This window comes from Wyeomyia smithii, chromosome 3 (genome assembly GCF_029784165.1).
Source record: "Wyeomyia smithii strain HCP4-BCI-WySm-NY-G18 chromosome 3, ASM2978416v1, whole genome shotgun sequence".
Taxonomy (NCBI): domain Eukaryota; kingdom Metazoa; phylum Arthropoda; class Insecta; order Diptera; family Culicidae; genus Wyeomyia; species Wyeomyia smithii.
In genome coordinates this window covers 73,911,198-73,931,132 of record NC_073696.1, presented here as the reverse complement: position 1 = coordinate 73,931,132, position 19,935 = coordinate 73,911,198, and the positions used below count along the sequence as shown (strand labels likewise).

The 19,935-nt window shown below is 39.4% G+C and overlaps 1 protein-coding gene across 1 annotated transcript; it reads right to left on the bottom strand.

Annotated features, from left to right (window-relative positions):
* Positions 1–8,433: 8,433 nt before the first annotated feature.
* Positions 8,434–11,914, bottom strand: LOC129729365 (60S ribosomal protein L7). Its single transcript, XM_055687887.1, has 4 exons — positions 11,793–11,914; positions 11,284–11,717; positions 10,893–11,085; positions 8,434–8,753 (listed from the first exon to the last, which is right to left on the bottom strand). Exons 2-4 carry the CDS (start codon positions 11,715–11,717, stop codon positions 8,487–8,489), a joined length of 894 nt encoding a protein of 297 aa, XP_055543862.1. The 5' UTR covers positions 11,793–11,914; the 3' UTR covers positions 8,434–8,486.
* Positions 11,915–19,935: the final 8,021 nt, after the last annotated feature.

Genomic DNA, 19,935 nt, shown 5'->3' with positions numbered 1-19,935 from the left:
TACGACGTTATCATTTTCACTAAAACATGGCTAAACGACCGTACACTGTCGAGCCAAATTTTAGGTGATAATTACGAGGTCTTTCTTGCGGATCGCTGCCCTCTGAACAGCACTAAACCAATTGGAGGAGGCAGTTTACGGTAGTTTGAATAGATAACAACTCTTGTGCGATTAATTGTGGGATTAATTTTTCGTTGTTTCTAACACTTTGTTGTATTTATAGCTACTGTCCCATCTTTAGATCTAGAAGACTGTACCCGGAAGCGATCATAAGTTGACGCACAGGTCGAGGAGACCAGAAAGAGTGTTGGATTAACAAAAAAATCAGGTAAAAAAAAGTAATGGAAAGTGTAATAAGTGAATACCAACGGATAATGTATTTTTCAGAATAACTCAAACTTCAAAGGGTGAAAAAAACGGACAAATGGGATATTTTACCATTCAAATTCAAGCTTATGTCACCAGATAAAGTTCGCGATGAATGGCTACGTTATAAACGCCAATTTGAATATTTAGCACTAGCAAATAACGTCACAAATAAAACACGACTAAAAACATATTTTTGGCACGCGCTGGTCCGGATGTCCAAGATGTTTTTAGCAGTATCCCCGGAGCGGATGTGGAGGAAGCAATTGGTGTCGATCCTTTTAAAGTGGCGATAGATAAGTTGAACGAATATTTTGCACCAAAACAACACGAAGCTTATAAGAGACATTTGTTTTGGTCATTGAAGCCATCCGATCTTAGTGAAAGATTTGACAAGTTCTTACTGCGGTCGATGGAGACAGCTAGCAAATGCAATTTTTGAAACACTAAGCAAGAGAGTTACGAAATCAGTATAATCGACAAAGTCATTCAATTAGCACCCTCGGACCTTCGTGAAAAACTGCTGGAAAAGGAAAATCTTTCTCTAGATGATGTCACTCGAATTGTAAGCAGCCATCAATCCATTAAATACCAGGCAGGACAAATAACACACACAGATCGTGGAGAGCATTCTAGATCATCGGAGATAAGCAAGATTCGTAACACTTGGAGAGATTCGGGAATATTATGTTCTCGCTGCGGATGCGGAGGACATAGTGGAACAGAACCCAGATGCCCAGCCAGATACAAATCGTGCGATGTTTGTCATAGAACCGGGCATTTTGTCAAATGTTGCAATACAACATTCAAACGCAGACTGCCGGAATCGGATGGCTCATCAAAGAAACGGATGAAGTACCAGCATATACGTTTATTGGAGAATGAGAAAGAAGAAGGTAAATCATTTTGTTTTGTTTTGAGCATTGGGGATGGAGATGAATTGTGGTGGGTGTCTATTGGTGGAGTACTCGTTGAAATGTTGATTGATTCAGGATGTGGAAAAAATATAATCGACATTGAAACACGGAAGAAACTAAAAAGCCTGGGCGCCAATGTGTGCAACATCCGTTTTACCTGTGATCAAAACTTTAAGGGTTATGGAAAAACTTCGAATATACTAAAAGTAAACAAAGTATTCGAATCAACAATCGAGGTTAGTGATACAGATAAGCAGGTACAGAAAGAAGCAACATTTTACGTATTAGAAGACGGCACACAGCCATTGTTGGGACGAGTGACAGCAAAGGAATTGGGCGTGCTGACATTGGGCTTACCGAAGAACCTGACGGAAGAGATATGCCGATTAAAATCAAATCAAAAACGACCCTTCCCGAAAATAAAGGGAATACAGCTTAATATCCCCATTGATGATAGTGTTACGCCGATTAGACAGCACGCTCGTCGTCCACCGTTGGCGTTACTTGCAAAGATAGAAGAAAAATTGAACTCCTTATTGATTGCAGATATAATTGAGCCAGTGGAAGAGTATAGCTTGTGGGTTTCACCGTGGGTAACAATCGTAAAAGATAATGGGGAGTTAAGATTATGCGTGGATATGAGACGCGCAAATCAAACGAGAAGCCTACTTGATGCCCACTTTCGATGACTCTTCCACAACTAAAACAAGCGAGAGTGTTCAGTCGATTAGACATTAAGGATGCATTCTACCAACTGGAGCTTCAGGAATCGTGTCGATACATAACTACTTTTATAACTCATAAGGGCGTTTTCCATTATAACCGACTAATGTTTGGCATATCATGTGCGCCCGAAATGTTCCAAATGACCTTGGAACAGATTCTATCGGATTGTGAAAATATAGTAAACTACATCGATGATATCCTGATTTACTCAATCACGAAAAATGTGTGTACAGAGTAAAGGAAGTTGTTTTTGTAGGACATCACCTTTCCGCGCAAGGTATACGGCCTACACATGACAAATTAGCAGCGTTGAAATCGTTTCGAACTCCTAAGACAGTGGAAGAACTGAAAAGCTTTCTGGGTCTCGTAACCTATGTAGGAAAGTTTATACTCGAACTAGCAACCATCACTGCACCACTAAAGCCTGTAGTACACTCTTTGACCGAGCGTCAAATATTTGTCACTTTTTGACAGATAAAAATTTGGTCAAAGATAATTATTTGTCACTCTCAAATTTTAACATGGGGCAAACAACAACCATGATGTCAAATAAATTTGACCATTATGTCAGAAGGTCAAATATTTGACCATTAGACAAAGAGTGTACTACAGGCTTAAGACGCCGGACTCTCATTGGAACCATTTTCAATTGAACGTCAGAACAGGAACAAGCATTCATTGATTTGAAAGGGATGATTTCAAATATTAAAACCTTGCAGTATTTTGATAATTCTCTAAGGACTCGAGTGGTAACAGATGCGTCACCTGTAGGATTGGGAGCTGTATTATTGCAGTTCAACACACCACAGAATGATTCAAACCTCCGCATAATTGCTTATGCCAGTAAAAGCCTTAGTCAAACAGAACAGCGATACTGCCAAACAGAGAAGGAGGCGCTAGCTATTGTTTGGGCAGTCGAACGGTTCTCAACCTATTTACTGGGACGGCGATTTGAGCTCGAAACCGATCACAAACCACTGGAAATTATATTTGGGCCTTGTTCGCGACCGTGTGCACGAGTAGAACGATGGGTATTGCGGTTTCAGGCTTATACATACAAAATCCGCTATAGAAAGAGATCTGGTAATATAGCCTATTCTTTCTCAAGGCTTTCCTCTGTAATGATGATAATGATTTCGATGGTGATAGTAAATTTTTAGTACTCGCCATAATGGAATCTGTGGCAATCGACACCTGTGAGCTGGAAAAAGCTTCTGGAAATGACTATGAGCTGAGAGCAATACGCGAAGGTATGAGAAACGGAAACTGGAGCCGAACAGAAGTGAAACCTTATGAAATGTTCCGGAACGAACTAGGTTTTGTAGGAGATACAGTCGAATCGCTGTATAGCGACATCGCAAGGAACCGTCGTTATAGAGAAATGTCGCAATAAAACGATTATTTTTCTGAATATGAAGCAGAAGGGACCATTGAGTATGTCGCTATAGAGAGATTTGTCGCTATATAAGTTGCGTATAGAGGGCTTCAACTGTATATTGGTGCGTGGAACAAAACTGGTCGTTCCAAAAATACTACGATGCAGAATGCTTACGTTGGCTCATGAAGGCCACCCGGGTGAATCCGTCATGAAGCAGAGATTGAGGGACCGTGTTTGGTGGTCTGGAATGGATCGCGAGGTTGCGAAATTTGTAGCAACTTGCGAAGGTTGCAGACTAGTAGCACTCCCTAGGAAACCTGAGCCCATGCAACGAAAAGCACTTCCGACAAAACCTTGGGTGGATGTCGCCATAGATTTTATGGGCCCTTTGCCTACAGGCGAGAATCTCATGGTGATAATTGGCTATTTCAGTTGGTATAAGGAAATAGAAATAATGAAACAAATCACAGCGGAAGAGACAATAGCACGTTTGCATAAAATATTTACACGTTTGGGTTTTCCAGTAACTATTACTTTAGACAATGCCCGACAGTTTGCAAGCGTGAAATTTGAGAGTTACTGTAAACAACACTTTCGAATAAGGGGGGTTGTGCAAGTTCTTCTAAATTTTAGAAGTAAAAAAACCTAAATTAATCCACCTATCGGTCAGACTCAGCCTTTCTCATTCAAACTTATTATTTGTAAAAATAGATTTACATGAACGCTTCAATCCAATAAATGTATATTCACTTTTTGGGTTCTAAAATAATGATGTTGTGTTGTTATGAAATTTGACGTAATGTAAATGCTCAATAAATAGCGAAATAAAAGTAATGAGCGATACCGGGAACATTCAAATGGTACGATAGCACATTTAAATTATATTGTGGCCACATATATTAATCAAGGCAGGTATAGTTTTAAATAGCCTTTGAATTTCTTTTCTTTCCATAACTTTTGAACCACATCAAATTGTTATGAAGTTTGTTTTTTGTAAGTTTGAGAGATGACTCGTTCGTATGACACTAGTAATGTTCAAATTAGTCTTGTAATCTTTGAGATAATAGAATTTCGTTGTTTTATTATTACAATTTGATACATAACGGTTGCTTAGTTCGATTATAATCAAATGAAATGGGAACGTATAGGGCAGCCAAACTTTGAAACCACGTGTTAAATCATAATTCATCAGTTAACCCTCAACTAGCCTGTTCATCTTATAATACAATTGATCAAATCGGTTGTGTACCTTCTGAGAAAATGAAGTTTCGTGATTTTCACAATTCGGTACATTACAGACGAAGTTACAGTTCGATTACAGTAAAATTCAATAGGGTGTTATGAGTCAGCTAGACCTTTCATTTGACACTTATTTTGTGAAAATCGGTTCAGCCATCTCTGAGAAAAGTGAGTGAGTTTATGTATTCTTCGGAATATGTTTCTTTTCATAGCTAGATTTCACATTTTTAAACATAACAGGCAAAGTAATAGTCCGATTGCAAAAGAATCAATAGGGTCTTATGGGGCAACTAGACCTTTCATATGACACTGATTTTGTGGAAATCGGTCCAGCCATCTCTGAGAAACATTAGTGAAATTAAACAGTCTTCAAAAGACGTTTCTCTTCATAACTTTTGAACCACATGTTCAATCTATATAAAACTCAAAAGTTAAGGGTTTTTAAAATAGCCCGTTCATTTGATACCAATTTTATTGAAATCGGTTGTGTGGTTTCTGAGATATTGATGTTTCGTGATTTTTACATTTTTAAACAAAACCTCTAAAATAAAAATCCAATTACAATGGCAACTAGAACTTTCATTTGCATATAATTTCATTAAAATCGGTCCAGCCATCTCTGAGAAAAGTGAGTGAAAATAAAAATCTGCACATACACACACACATACAGAAAATGCTCAGCTCGTCGAACTAAGTCGAGTGATATATGCCATTCGGCCCTTTGGAGTACTTTCATATCTTCGGTTTTGCAAGTGATTGCTATACCTTTCTAGGAGAAAGGTAAAAAGTTTAAAAAATTATTAATTAGGAGTAAAATATTCGTACTGAAGAAATAGCGAAATAAAAGAAATGCCTTTGAATTTCGTACACTTCAACCACGAGCAGTACCGGGAACGTACGAATAGCACGATACCAAATTTAAATTTTGTTGAGGCCGTATGTTTTGATCAAAGCAGTTACAGTTTCAAATAGTCTTTGAATTTCGGTTCTTTTCATAACTTGCTATGAAATTTCTTACTTGTGAGTTTGAGAGACAACCTGTTCAAATGACACTAGATATGTTCAAATAAGTCGTGTGATCTTTGAGATAATAGACTTCCGTTGTTTTTATAATTTAATACATAACGGTTGGAACAAAAATACGATTATAGTCAAATAAAATGGGAACCTATAGGAAAGCCAAACTTTTCATTTGACACTCATATTGTTGAATTTAGTCCAGCCATTTTCGGGAAAACGAGTGAATTTTAAAAGTCACCGGAACATGTTTCTTTTCACAATTTTTGAACCACGTGTTTAATCAATATAAAATTTATCAATTAACCTTTAACTAGCCCGTTCATTTGATACCAATATTGATCAAATCGGTTGTGTACTTTCTGAGATAATGAAGTTTCGTGATTTTCACATTCTGGTACTTTACAGACGAAGTTACAGTCCGATTACATTGAAATTCAATAGGGTGTTATGAGGCAGCTAGACCTTTCACTTGACACTGATTTCATGGAAATCGGTTCAGCCAACTCTGAGAAAAGTGAGTGAGTTTGAGTAGTCTTCGGAATATGTTCCTTTTCATAGCTGGATTTCACATTTTTAAACAAAAGAGGGAAAGTAATAGTCCGATTGAAAAACAAATCAATAGGGTCTTATGGGGCAACTAGACCTTCCATTTGACACTGATTTTATGAAAATCGGTTCAGCCATCTCTGAGAAACATGAGTGAGATTAAACACTCTCCAGAACACGTTTCTTTAAATAACTTCTGAACCGCACGTTCAATCTTCATGAAACTCAAAAGTTAAGGGTTTTTTAAGTAGCTCGTTCATTTAGAACTAATTTTGTTAAAATCGATTGAGTAGTTTCTGAGATAATGATGTTTCGTGATTTTTACATTTTTGAACATAACCTCGAAACTAAAAATCCGATTGCAAAGAAAATGCTCAGCTCGTCAAACTAAGTCGATTGATATACGAGATTCGACACTTTGGAGCACTTTTATACCTTTGGTTTTTCCAGTGATTGCTATACCTTTCTAGGAGAAAGGCAAAAAGGTATTTTTGAAAACAGAAATACAGTCCCTCTACAATTATGGGTCAGTCAACGTGTTGTCTGAATGTTCAAAAATGGATATAAAATCGGAAAAGTTATCAACTACGAATGTTTTACTATCTATCTCTGTGTTCTGATGTGTACTTTCGATCAACAGTTAGTTTCACTGCAGTTGATGAGTATAAATCGGTTGGGAAGAAAAATATCACTTACATAGCAAAAGACACAATTATGGGTCACTTTTGGCATTCAAAATCATTTAGTCTATAAAATTGTCGAAATACATAACGCAAGCTGTCTTATTGTTGTAAAAGCTTGATAATAAGTTATTTTATTCAGCCTTGATGCATTATCATGTAAAAGTAATAAAAATAGCCAAAATATGGACTGACCCACAATTGTGCACCGCAAAATGTAACATTACTACAATTATGGGTCACTTCACTTATTGCACCGAGCAGAATTATAGTTTTTAGTGACATTTTCAACTTTAAATCATTTTAATCGTATAAATGAGGTTACAAGTGAGCTACAAAAAAAAAACAACTGCTAATGAAAATTGTTCAGTTTCGTGAGACTCGACGTATTTGCGTAAAAGTGGCCCATAATTGGAGGCACTGTAAATGCTAGTGTTTAGTGATTGTTACATCAAGGCAACCAGTTAAAAGTTGTCCTTGACATCAGAGTGGAAAATTCGCTGATTTTCTTCGATTAAGAAAACGGAGTTACGTTCGGACCCTGGTTTAACCGCTACCAGGACCTGTTCGAGAACGATGCAGGCCAGCTGAATGATGCGGCGAAGGTACGTCTGCTTCTCCGAAAGCTGGACACCCATTCGCACGGCCGCTATCTCAATTACGTCCTGTCGAAGTTACCCAAGGACGTGAAGTTTGAATTCACAGTCAAGTCTCTCAATAAAATCTTCGGGCATCAAACGTCAACGTTCCGGAAGCGGTTCATGTGCCTTTTCACGACTCGCACTCGTTACCTACTTGCTGCCTAGCGAAATTCAGCCATTTGATTATGATAAATAACTTCGTAAATGCATCCGTTCCAAGTTACTTTGAATTTAATTTAAGAAAATCAGAAAATAACCAATTACACATTGAATCTGAAAAGGAATAAATTTTCTCCTAAAATTATTTCTTTGCATTATTCCTTTCTGAAAGGAGAAATGTAAGACGGTTTTTTTTTAATGTTTAGTTTCAAACAATTTTTTCAATTTCAATATTTTTGAGAATAATAACATTCCAATCATGCAAAACGATTTTACTTATTTTAAACCATAAAGCTCTTGGCGACTAAAGGGCCAAGCAAAATGGATGTTTGCGTTGCTATGACGATAATTTGACAAAAAATGTAGACTATCAAAATACCGCAAACGCCGCAACGTATCAATTGTGTTTGGGCCTCAACTTTTTGAATGCATCCCATGCATCCGTTTCTGAAATATTTCAAAATTAAGTTTGAAAAATTTCAGTTTCTTATGAAAATACGCCTTATGTTCGACTTATTTGTGAGTAAACATAGATTAAATGAAATGTACGATCGACATAACACGACTCATTCTTTGACGTCTGAGAGATTGAAAAATGCCGTTAGGATCTGAGTAACCTAGCTACTCTGAATAACTTTACCTAAAACAATTTCGTTTGATTCCGGACGAGTTCACACCTGTACGGTAATATAAGAATCCTAATCTAAGATGCGGAATTTCAGAACATGTTTCGGAATTGTGACAATCAAAAACATATGTCGTTAATTTTTATGTATATTTTATCCATAACTCGCTCGCAATCAATCTTGAACGCTTAAATCATACGTTTGATAAGTTCATTGATCTTATCCTCGCGGTTACCAAAGTCGCCACCCTCAACGTAGTGGTTGTTTTTCTTGCGCCAGCCTCCAGTTGGGGTGTTTAGTTTGAACGGCCACAGGAAGTTGTTAACCTTGCGGAACAGTGACCCGGCCGTGTAGATCTGGTACACCATGTCCTCGACGCACTGCAGCTTGTAACCGGCACGCAATTTGCGCTCAATCACAAAGTTGTCAGTGATGGGAATGCGGCTGTGTCGGTGCTGGAAAGTAAATTGAGAAAAAGAAAATCCGTATAAGGTTGTTTTCTTTACACCACAATAGATCTAAGCTGGTCGCAGTGGTATAATGTCCCCAACAAGAAAAAAAAAGGTTGTTTTTCTTATATGTGTTTTTAAAAACAATACTGTCGGTTTAGTCAAGCGGGCAATGTATGTAATGGATGTAAAAAATGGACGAGAATAGATAGTAACTTTGGAAAAAAAATCCTCATCTAGAGAGGACACGAACCCGCAATCTCCGATGTCTCCGGCATGGTGTTTTCCCCAGTTGGTTTGGAAAGATAATTTTCTCTAAAATTGTCTGAGGTGAGTCGTAGCCTGTTAGGAATGGGACACAATAGTAGAGCAACTAACGCAGCTAATAAAGTGCTCAACCATAGACTATTCTATATTTATAAAACATTAAAAAACTGTAGGGTCCTTTCCAAAACTTGGAGAATATTGTTCAATCAAATTCAATTGTTTTAAAGCAGTATGCTAGTAGCGATTATACATGTATTCCGGGTTAGTAACGAAAGGCTGAAACTCAAAAGGCTGAAACCCGAAAGGCTGAAACTCGAAAGGCTGAAAAGTATGTTTCATAACGAAAGGCTGAAACCACAAAAGGCTGAATGAACGAAAGGCTGAAACATGAAAGGCTGAAACTTTTGTAACTTGAATTATAATCGTTGAAAAATTCGGACACATGGATAACAAACCTTTATAAGGTGACAGAGTTCAATGTTTGAGTATTAATTGGTTTGTGCAATGGAAAATTAATTTTCGGCAACATTTGAATCTATACACGTTTCCTAGATGATTCAGGGCGAGACGACCGAAGGCCGCGAGTGTGCGCCGGTGACCCGCCGTCGGAAGCGCCGGCCACTGCGGGGGGGCAGCCCCCCCCCCCCAAGAAATCACCTCTGTATAGGTTCGTTCGTTTTCCTAGGTCTACTGACTCGTAGGGGTGATCCCGTAGTTTAGTCCGAACGAGGGATAGCGAGTAAGGACAGCATACATCTCGAACAATCGAGTCGGCCGTAGGCCGCGAGTGTTCTTTTAGAAATGAACTTTGTGAATTTCAGCCTTGATTTTCAGCTTTTCGTGATTCAGCCTTTCGTGTTTCAGCCTTTCGTAGTAGACCCATGTATTCCAAACCTAACCAATTCACTAACCCACAAACTCATTGGCCCAATAAACTAAATGTTTTCCCACGTAATATAACATTTAATTCGCAGAAATTGTTAATAAAAAAACATTGCATAATAATCGCACGTGATAACATGCTAAGGTGGCAATGGGACGTATGGGAAAAATGTCATCACCGAATTCAAAGAAGCGACCATGTACATTTTGTTTATTTGCCCAAATAATAACCTGTGCAAAATTTTAGCCTAATCAGACATGATTTAGGAATGCCTCATAGCGCTTGAGAGTTTGGTGTTTTGTCCCTCGAAAATTAACATTCCTAATAAAAAACTATGTTTAAGATAATGATAAGCATTAAAATAATTTACATGTTGTTTGGTAAATCATTCTAAGATTCATTAGGCAAATTTTAGGCGAACTAGATATTTTATTAGGGATTTCCTTTTTCGAGGGTCAAAACATCAAGACATACCAATGAGGTACCCCTAAATCATGTCGGATTAGGCTGAAATTTTGCACAGATTTTTTTTAGGTCAATAAACAAAATGTACATATTCGGTTTTAGAAATTTGACATGATCGCTGCCATCCTAATGTTTACGGTACCAAAAAACGTTTTGAACGACTTCATATACTGTAAAATTTGACTGCTGTACCATAAAACTTTCAACTCATTTCCGATGAGCGATATACAATCTGTATGCTTGAATCTTGGCCAATAAAAACTGTTGTAATAGTAGTTTCAACTCCTTAATTGCTTTAAACACTAATTATTATCTTCGTAGTCTGCCTAACAATACGCTATATTTTGTGTTCAGCTATACAGCTTAAATTATTTACCGCGAATAAAATACAATTATTTTTGAAGCAAAAATAATTTCTAAAAAAACCTATCGCAAATTCATTATATCAAGTTTCTAAAGCTAAATTCGATTACTTTCAACCAAGTTTAGTTTCGATTAGCTCAACTTAAAATACTGCAAGTGTTACTTACCTTAACAAATCCACGTTTATAGATCAAACAACGAATCGACTTCAGCGAGGGATACCCGTAGGTAATGTACGGCTCAGCAATACGCAACATGTTCTTCGTCGCTTTGTTCAGCTTAATGAATGTAGCGTTATTGATCTGACGCAGACGGAACAGCTGGAGCACCTTTCGTACCTTCGGAGCAACTTTGTTTATACTAAAATGCAAAGGAAACATGTTTAGTTGCGTATCCAATAAATTATAGCACAAATGAGCCACATCACAATTTTTGCCTAGCTAATCACAAACATGTTCTACGCGACGCTAATACAAACATCAAAACGACCAAAATTATACAATTTACTGTATATGTTGATTTCCTGGCCTTCCTAACACCAAACATTTTATCACTCACCCGCGGATTCGCACAACGAAGGCAACCTTCGGTTCAGCCGGAATATAAATATTGCCGGCTTTCTTGGCCTCCTTCGCTTTCTCCACGACCTCACGTTCCATCTTCAGATACTTTTTAGTGTACTTGGCCGCCCTCAGCAGGTTTTGACGCCGACGAAGCAGCTTAACAGCGTGCAGCTGCCGACGCCGCCGCAAAGTTCCCGGGCGACCAATCACCTTAGCTCTAGTTGCCTTTAGCTTCGACTCAGGGACCGCAGGCAGTTTCTTTGTTTTAACCACCTTCTCCTTCTTTGCGGACGGCGCCTTCTCCTTCTTGGCGGACGGCGCCTTCTCCTTCTTGGCAGCCGGCGCCTTCACCTTCTTGGTGGCCGGCGCCTTCTCCTTCTTGGTGGCTGGCGCCTTCTCTGCCGGAACAGTCTTTGCCTTAGCAGGCATCTGAAAACGTTTAGGCACAATTAATTAACTTTATCAATGAAAATTACAACAATTTTGCGGAACAAAACAACTTACCTTTCTATTTGTCAGCACGTTGTACGTCGAAAAGACCGAAAAAGAAGGAAGTTGTTATATGTTGGCAGCTATGAGTTTTGACAGTTCGACGCAAAAAGAACTGTCAAAATGCCAGAAGTCTACACTTTAGGAGACTGTTGATATATTACATAACTCATTGATAAAACTCAATAACGGAAAGCCGTTAATAACCCCTGAATATGATGAAATTTTATTACAATCCCTCAAAACTTGACAGATTCTTTTAGTTTCGCATTCTCACTTGGCGAAACGACATAAGACAATATTCGTATCTATAAGTAATAAGGTAACTGGACTAGTAAAATTCATCGTCGCGTTCGATAACTGCAAGACTTATAACTGCAACGCTTTTTACCTGCAAGACCGATAACTGCAACAACTTTGCAGTTATCGGACCGCAATCCGTCAAATCTGAATGTCAAAGTCATATTTGACATTGAAGTGACAGATTGTTAAATCTAGAAACATTTCAAAAGGACTCTTTCATTTCTCTTGATTTCTTTTTTCGATTTCGATTACTTGTTATCTCTTCATTCTAGATGGGAGATTATAGATCTCCACTATTAATCAATGAAGCAAAATCACCATGTTATTTGGTTCACTTTCCGTAATTAGGCCGTTACAAATTCTATTTTCATTTTATGTCACCCCCCTTCAAAAATCTTGAATATTGGAAGGGGAAGAAAAAAAAGCTCAAACCGTTTTGTTCATTTTATTGGTTTTCCGACAGCATAAATGCTTTATTTAGCAACAAACAAGTCCAATGACAGCGAGAGTGTCGTCAAAAGGCAAGCGAAATAAATTATAATAATAATAAAGTGTTATTTTTCAACATTTATTTGAGTGCAAGTTGCAAACGTCATAACTTGCACACAAACTTTGATCAAATATATACCTGTTTTTTTTCGTCTCGGTGTTATTTATTTTTTGCCACCCCCTTTGCTAACTTTGATAACCTTGGACATAAAAAGAATTCGAAATTTGTATTAGCCTTATTATAAGTTTAAAAAAACATCCCTTGTGCAATGTTTAGCAATCTTTCACTACTCAGCGAGGCAGTGCATAGTAAATCACAAACAATATTTTGTGACCTAGCGTTAACGATCCTGCTGACAATGATGTTGCTTTTACTTGCGTTATGTAAGCGGTTCCGAGCTTTCTGTCAAAATTTCATTCATGAATTGAGTTCAGAAGCGTTTCATAAATGGTCTATTGTAGTGATGAACTTTATCTTCGCCTACATATTCGCCTACATATTGGTTATGTGGTTATGTGTCAAGTGTTGCAGTTATCGAACGGCATTCGATAACTGCAATGTAAACATGTTGCAGTTATCGAACGACTGTACCTTATGATTTTTTGCCACAAGAAACCAGTATTAATTCCATTAGATTGTCTTATGCAATAAGCCAAGATCGATTTATTTAAAACACTATGCATTTATGAATCAAAGCGCTCTTTTAAGCCTGAAGGAGGACTTTCCGCTATAGGTAGACATCGTACGATTCCGGAAATCACAGCTTTTTGACAATTCTCGCGTAATTTTTCAAACCGGCGTAAGTCGCAAAATGTAAACAAACGAGGTTTTAATGTTATGTTATCATGCAACATGTAAAGTAGGAGCTTACTTGCCAAACTCTGCGAAAACTAGCTTTTCGACACTTTTAAACTATTTTGACAAAACGACTGAACTACCCTGGTTACACTTTTTTACTTACACCATTTTGCTAGCAAACCGACGAAATAGCGAAACGAACTGCCATCTCAGATACGCTCTCATAAAATCGACGAAACCGACGCGAAAAAAAAACATTCCTCGAACATCACTTACACCATTTTGACCTTGTTTATGTTTCACTCGACGCATGTGAACTTCAAAGACACTAAACGACGCAAACAAAATGACGTATTTAACGAACGATTTTCAATCTAACTAATCTTACACAGCATTTTGACGTAAATAACGCACGAGCTTTCAGCATACCGTTACGCTCAGACATGTGTCAAATGCTAGTTGACATTCTGACTTATGAAAAGGGCGTATTTACGTTTGGCTGAAGCAAAGCATTGTATTTTTTATTTCTGCTGAAAACTCATTTATTCTTAAACATTATTAGAATCTTCAAAGCAGTAATACGAAACATTAGTTAGAAGTACTATTGAGAAGTATCCGTTTGAATAAATACTGTTTCGTTTTCAAATAGGATTCAAAATGTTGAGTAAAAACTTTCAAAGTTGATTTTCTCAGTTCGATACAAATGTTAGATTGGTCGATTTGAAAAATTACGCGAGAATTGGGTTGTTTAGCTATTCACGGATTTTCGATTTTTATATATCATCTGAAAGAGTGTAATTTTCTGAGCAAAACGTGATTTTTTAAAACTTTATATCATTATCCTTCGATTTTTAAATGAAGAATAAAAATTCGCTCTAAATCGCTACAATGACAGTTGGTATATGCGCGAACTGTCATTGTAGCGATTTCGAGCGGTTTTGAATCGTGATTTAAAAAGCGAAGGACAACGATAGAAAATTTTTTTAAATCACATTTTACTTAGAAAATGCATATCTTTCAGATGATATAAAAACTGATATAGCTAAACCACCCAATTCCCCTCCTATTGTAATCCAATTGAGCTGGTTCCTCATGGCATATACATCAATTGAATGGTCATGAGTTTCGCTCCTGCAAAAGAAATACGTTAGTTCGTTATTTTGGCTTGGTATTATCTTTAATCACAACTCACGTCGTAATAATTCTAGATTATCCGTTCAGCTCGTCTATATTGGTAGGCGCCATTTTCACTTTTTCATATGTCTTTCTCATGATTTTTTTTCACACAAGTAGCACCGATAAATTTCATGAGGCGTGGCAATGAAAATCAAACATTGAGCTTTCTACGCTATAGATCTCACTAAAACAGGCTTGGTCGTGTAACCGTATAAAATCGATTTGTTTTCCACCAAAAAATCAGCTGATATTTGGGTTCGAAAAAAATTCACTAATTTATCCTAGTTTATTAGTGTTATCTGTATTAACAAACTTTGTTTCAGTGGAAAAGCAGATTGGATAAACCTAAAAATTGGTTTTCAACTTGAATAAAAGTTCAGGTCAGGAAGAAAACTTTTGTTATCCGCCAGCGTGTTGTTTGTTTGCAACAACGTTGCCTGTATGCCAGATAAATCTGGATTTTGCCAGATTTCTGTTTGCGCGCCAGACAAACAGATAAACCTCAGTATCTGCCAAATATTTGTAAATGAGCCAGATATTTGCCAGATTTCATCCACGTCGTCTCGCAAAGAGGTCATTACTGCGAGATGGGCCGTGCCTGGCCTTTACCTACCTACACCCGGCGAGAGCAAAAAAAGGTCATCACCTTCAATTGGGTTGTTTTGCTATATCAGTTTTTATACCATCTGAAAGAACTGCATTTTCTTAGCAAAACGTGATTTTCAAAAATTTTCTATCGTTCTTCGATTTTTAAATCACGAATTAAAACTGCTCGAAATCTGCTCGAAGTCGCTACAATGACAGTTCGCCCATATACCAACTGTCATTGTAGCGATTTACACGCTCGTAAATAATAACTCATAAACTGAGCAACTCTGACTCAGTTTAGAACGATGTTCGTAGACGTCAAAAAATGAGTAGAAGTCCTTTTTGATTTTGAGTAACTTTGACTCACTTTTTGGGTTCCCTTCATATAACTTCTTTCTGAGTAACGTCGCATATAACGACGTCCATTTTGAAAGGTGATTATGAAGTGCTTCAGTTTGTAACATATGTTTTTTAATTGTGTGCGCCTCAGAAGGCATCATAACTGTTTACTATTATTACAAGGTAAAATCATTGATGAATATGTGGTGTCGTTTATTGGTCGAGGCGGATTTCTAGCCAGTAATGAAATTGAACTGTACCCAAAAAATGAGTAATGTCGTACTCAAATTTTGAGTAATAATGAATCATTTTTAAAGACGCCTAGTGTTACTCAGTTTTGAGTATTTATGGAATTACTCAATTTTAGAGTTGTTCCACTTTTTACGAAAATGCGTCAAATGTTACTCATTTAAGAGTTATTACTTACGAGCGTGTAGTTGGTAAACGGCTGGGCAATGCGTACCAGCAGTACACCCGTACTAGTTGGCATAAAATAGACCCCAATGTGGTCCATAGCATAATGCCCAGCAACTCCTATCCCTACCTCCACGTGGTACCGACTGGGATACGAGCAACCAAGGGAAGATCGGTTAACCGGTGGGAACTTGGTCGTATGCTGACAGGGAAGGGGGAGTTGTTCTCCTTGGAGAGCAGCTTGCCTGAGCGTCTGTTCCCCAGGTCAGGGGCGGCTCAAACAGCGACTGATCCGGAGCGGACGGCTGAACTATGAAATGCGGTGTCTCGCCAGCTACACCCAAGACGGCAGCCCCGTCGCGAGACTAGGCATCGCAGCCCTAGTAAGGCAGCATGCTGAAAATAAACATACTACGAAAAATCCAGCGAAAACGTATGGAGAGTGCCCACAACACGATATAAAGATCGTCATCGGAGATACGAACGCACAAGTCGGACGAGAGGAGTTCTTTCGTCCCGTTATTGGTAGGGAAAGCCTTCACTCTACCACCAACGACAACGGTTTGAGGCTAGTGAGCTTCGCCGCGGCCAGGGGAATGGCCATCTGTAGCACCCATTTTGCACGTCTGAATATTCGGAAGCACACCTGGAGACACCCCAATGGAGAGGCCTGCTCCCAGATCGACCACATGCTGATCGACGGCCGGCACTTCTCAGACGTCATAGATGTGCGGTCCTTTCGAGGGCCAAACATCGACTCGGATCACTATCTCGTGGTAGGCAATATTCGCGTCCGGTTGTCCAATGTATTTAAATCGAGATCGGCGAGGAAGATACATCTGGACATCCAGAGGTTATCAGCGGAAGGAGTTGCTGCAGAGTATACTCGGAAAGTTGATAGACGAATCGGTGGACCAGCTGGAGTGGACCTGAACGAGCAGTGGAAGCACATCCATGATGCGGTCAGCGAAACAGCGCGAGAGGTGATAGGCATGACAACGGGATACACGCGTAGTGGGTGGTTCGATGCTGAGTGCCTAGAGGTGACGGAGGAGAAGAATCGAGCCTACGCCAACACGTTAGTAGCAGCTAATCGTGTAACGCGTCAGATGCGGGAGAAATACCGGGAGGCAAGAGCTGCCGAAAAGAGGCTTCATTGCCGTAAGAAACGTGAGCACTACGATCGCGTTCTCGCGGAGGCGGAGAATTGCTTCACCAGGCACGACACGAGGAGCTTCTATAGAACGATCAACGGAATCAGGAACCGAACAGTGCAAGTACCTGCCATGTGAATTGACAGGGAGGGGAACCTGATTACCGATAAATCGCAGGTGGCCAGGCGTTGGAAGCAACATTTCGAAGTGGTGTTGAACGGCGAGAAAGGGAGGAGAGTCGTCGAGGGGAACAGAAATTGGGGAGGACGGACAAGCTGTGGACCCACCAACATTGGACGAGGTGAAGAAAGCTTGCAAAGAGCTAAAGAACAACAAAGCCGCTGGGAAGGACGGCTTACCGGCCGAACTTTTCAAAGTCGGGAGCGAGCGGCTGTGGAGTGCAATTCACCAGATTATCCTAAGAGTATGGTCTGAGGAACAACTACCTACGGACTGGTTGGAAGGACTCATATGCCCTATCTACAAGAAGGGACATAGACTCGAGTGTAGTAATTATCGAGGCATAACCCTCCTCAATTCCGCTTACAAAATTCTCTCCCGTATCCTGTTCCAGCGACTGAGGCCGTTGCAGGAAGCCTTTGTTGGAGAATACCAATGCGGTTTTCGAGTGGGGCGATCTACAACGGACCAGATGTAAACCTTGACACAGATCCTCGACAAGTTTCGAGAACACAACCTGCAGACACATCATCTGTTTATAGACTTTCGAGCGGCGTACGATACAGTGAAACGCAACGAGCTGTGGCAAATAATGCTAGAACATGGTTTCCCAACTAAACTGATTAAACTGATACGTGCGACGCTCGACGGTTTCACATCATGCGTCAGGACAGCGGGCGAATTAGATGGTCTGAAGCAAGGTGACGGGCTCTCGAACTTGCTGTTCAACATAGCTTTGGAAGGTGCGATACGAAGGGCAGGTGTGCAGAGGAGCGGCACCATCATCACTAAGTCTCACATGCTTCTGGGCTTTGCGGACGACATTGATATAATTGGTGTTAACCGTAGAGCAGTTGAGGAGGCCTTTACGGCTCTCAAAAGGGAAGCTGCGAGAATTGGACTCACCATAAACACTACCAAAACGAAGTACATGGTGGCTGGCAGAGAGCGTGGTAGTTCTACGGGTGTTGGTGCTGCGGTGGAGATGGATGGGGATACTTTCGAAGTGGTCGACGAATTTATATATCTTGGTACTCTCGTGACATGTGACAACGAGGTGAGCTGCGAGGTGAAGAGGCGGATTGCGGCGGCGAATAGGGCTTATTACGGATTGCGTAGCCAGCTTAGGTCCCGTAGCCTACAGATCCGTACGAAATTTGCGCTCTATAGGACTATGATCCTCACGGTGGCGCTCTACGGACATGAATCGTGGACGTGGAAGGAGGCCGATCGACGAGCGCTTGGGGTCTTCGAGCGTAGAATCCTGCGATCAATACTCGGGCGCAAACTAGAGAACGGGGTGTGGCGCACGCGCATGAATCACGAGCTGTACGAAGTATACAAACACGCTGATATTGTCAAGCTGATGAAACACGGCAGGTTACAGTGGGCTGGCCATGTAGCACGGATGGCGGATGAGCGACCGGCAAAGATAATATTTAGTAGAGAACCGGATAGAGGCCGACGACTTCGAGGCAGACCGCGCACGCGCTGGATGTGTGCTGTCGACGAGGATGCCAGAGCAGCGGGTGTAAGGAGAGACTGGAGAGTAGCAGCCCAAGACCGAGTTTTGTGGAGACGTATTCTGGATTCGGCATAGGATCTTAATGATCTGTCGCCATTAAAGTGAGTAAGTACTTACGAGCGTGTAGAGTGATTTTCCAATCTTCATTTAAAAATCGAAGGACAATGATAATTTTTTTTAGAAAATCACGTTTCGCTCAGAAAATTACACTCTTTCAGCTGATACAAAAAATCAGAATTCCGTGAATAGCTAAACAACCCAGTTCTGCCAGGAATTTTATCCAAAAATGAGAGACAGATTTTTGCCAGAGTTTTTGCTGAAGGACAGAAAAAAAAATATTTTTCTGATCGGTCCATAAATTTTTCATTATCAATATCGGTTACCCAAAACATTCTCGATTACATACTAGAGACGAATGAAAAGGAAAGATTGTTCGAAACTACTATGATAAACATTGAAGATTTGACTCGCAGCACAGTAAATTTTTGACGCACATCATAGTGGACTATTATATTGCTAACGGATGCGACATCTCACTTGTCGATATGATCAAATTTGTGCAGTACATCGCTGATCAGTTTTCTCCAAAACTAATCGTGAAAAGCTCAACATGTTTACTTCTTAACATATTCATTCTATTTCTATTATTATCTTTTATTGCAGGAACCTTATTATAATTCTCGAGAATGCACGATAGGAAAAAAGCATTCCTCGGGACTTCTATACACTGAAAAAACTGCGCACGCTCCATCCAAGTGTTTCATCAATTGGATATTAAAATGACTCCGCAATGTTATTAGAAGAATTTTTTTTATCGAATTCAATCATTTTTCACTTTCGTTTCAAGTTGTCGCACACATCAACTTACATCCATGAGCCGCACTTCTTTTACGTATGATTCCAACATCCCTTTCAAGTGGATTACACTTGAATCTGCCCCACTGTTTCATCACAGTGATTAACATGTGCGAAACACTTTCAGATGATTTGTTTTGTTTTTATATGTCAAATGAAGTGCCGTTTGTGCTGAAAAGTAGAAAAATGGCGGAAGATGAGAAGTCAGCAGGTGTCATACGGCTTAGAAGTTCGATGATTTCCCGGACTACATCTGTAAGTTTTTGCAAGGTAAGTGATTTATGTCACATAAAAGAATAGAATTCTAATTTAATTTCGTTCTTCCAGCACAAGATC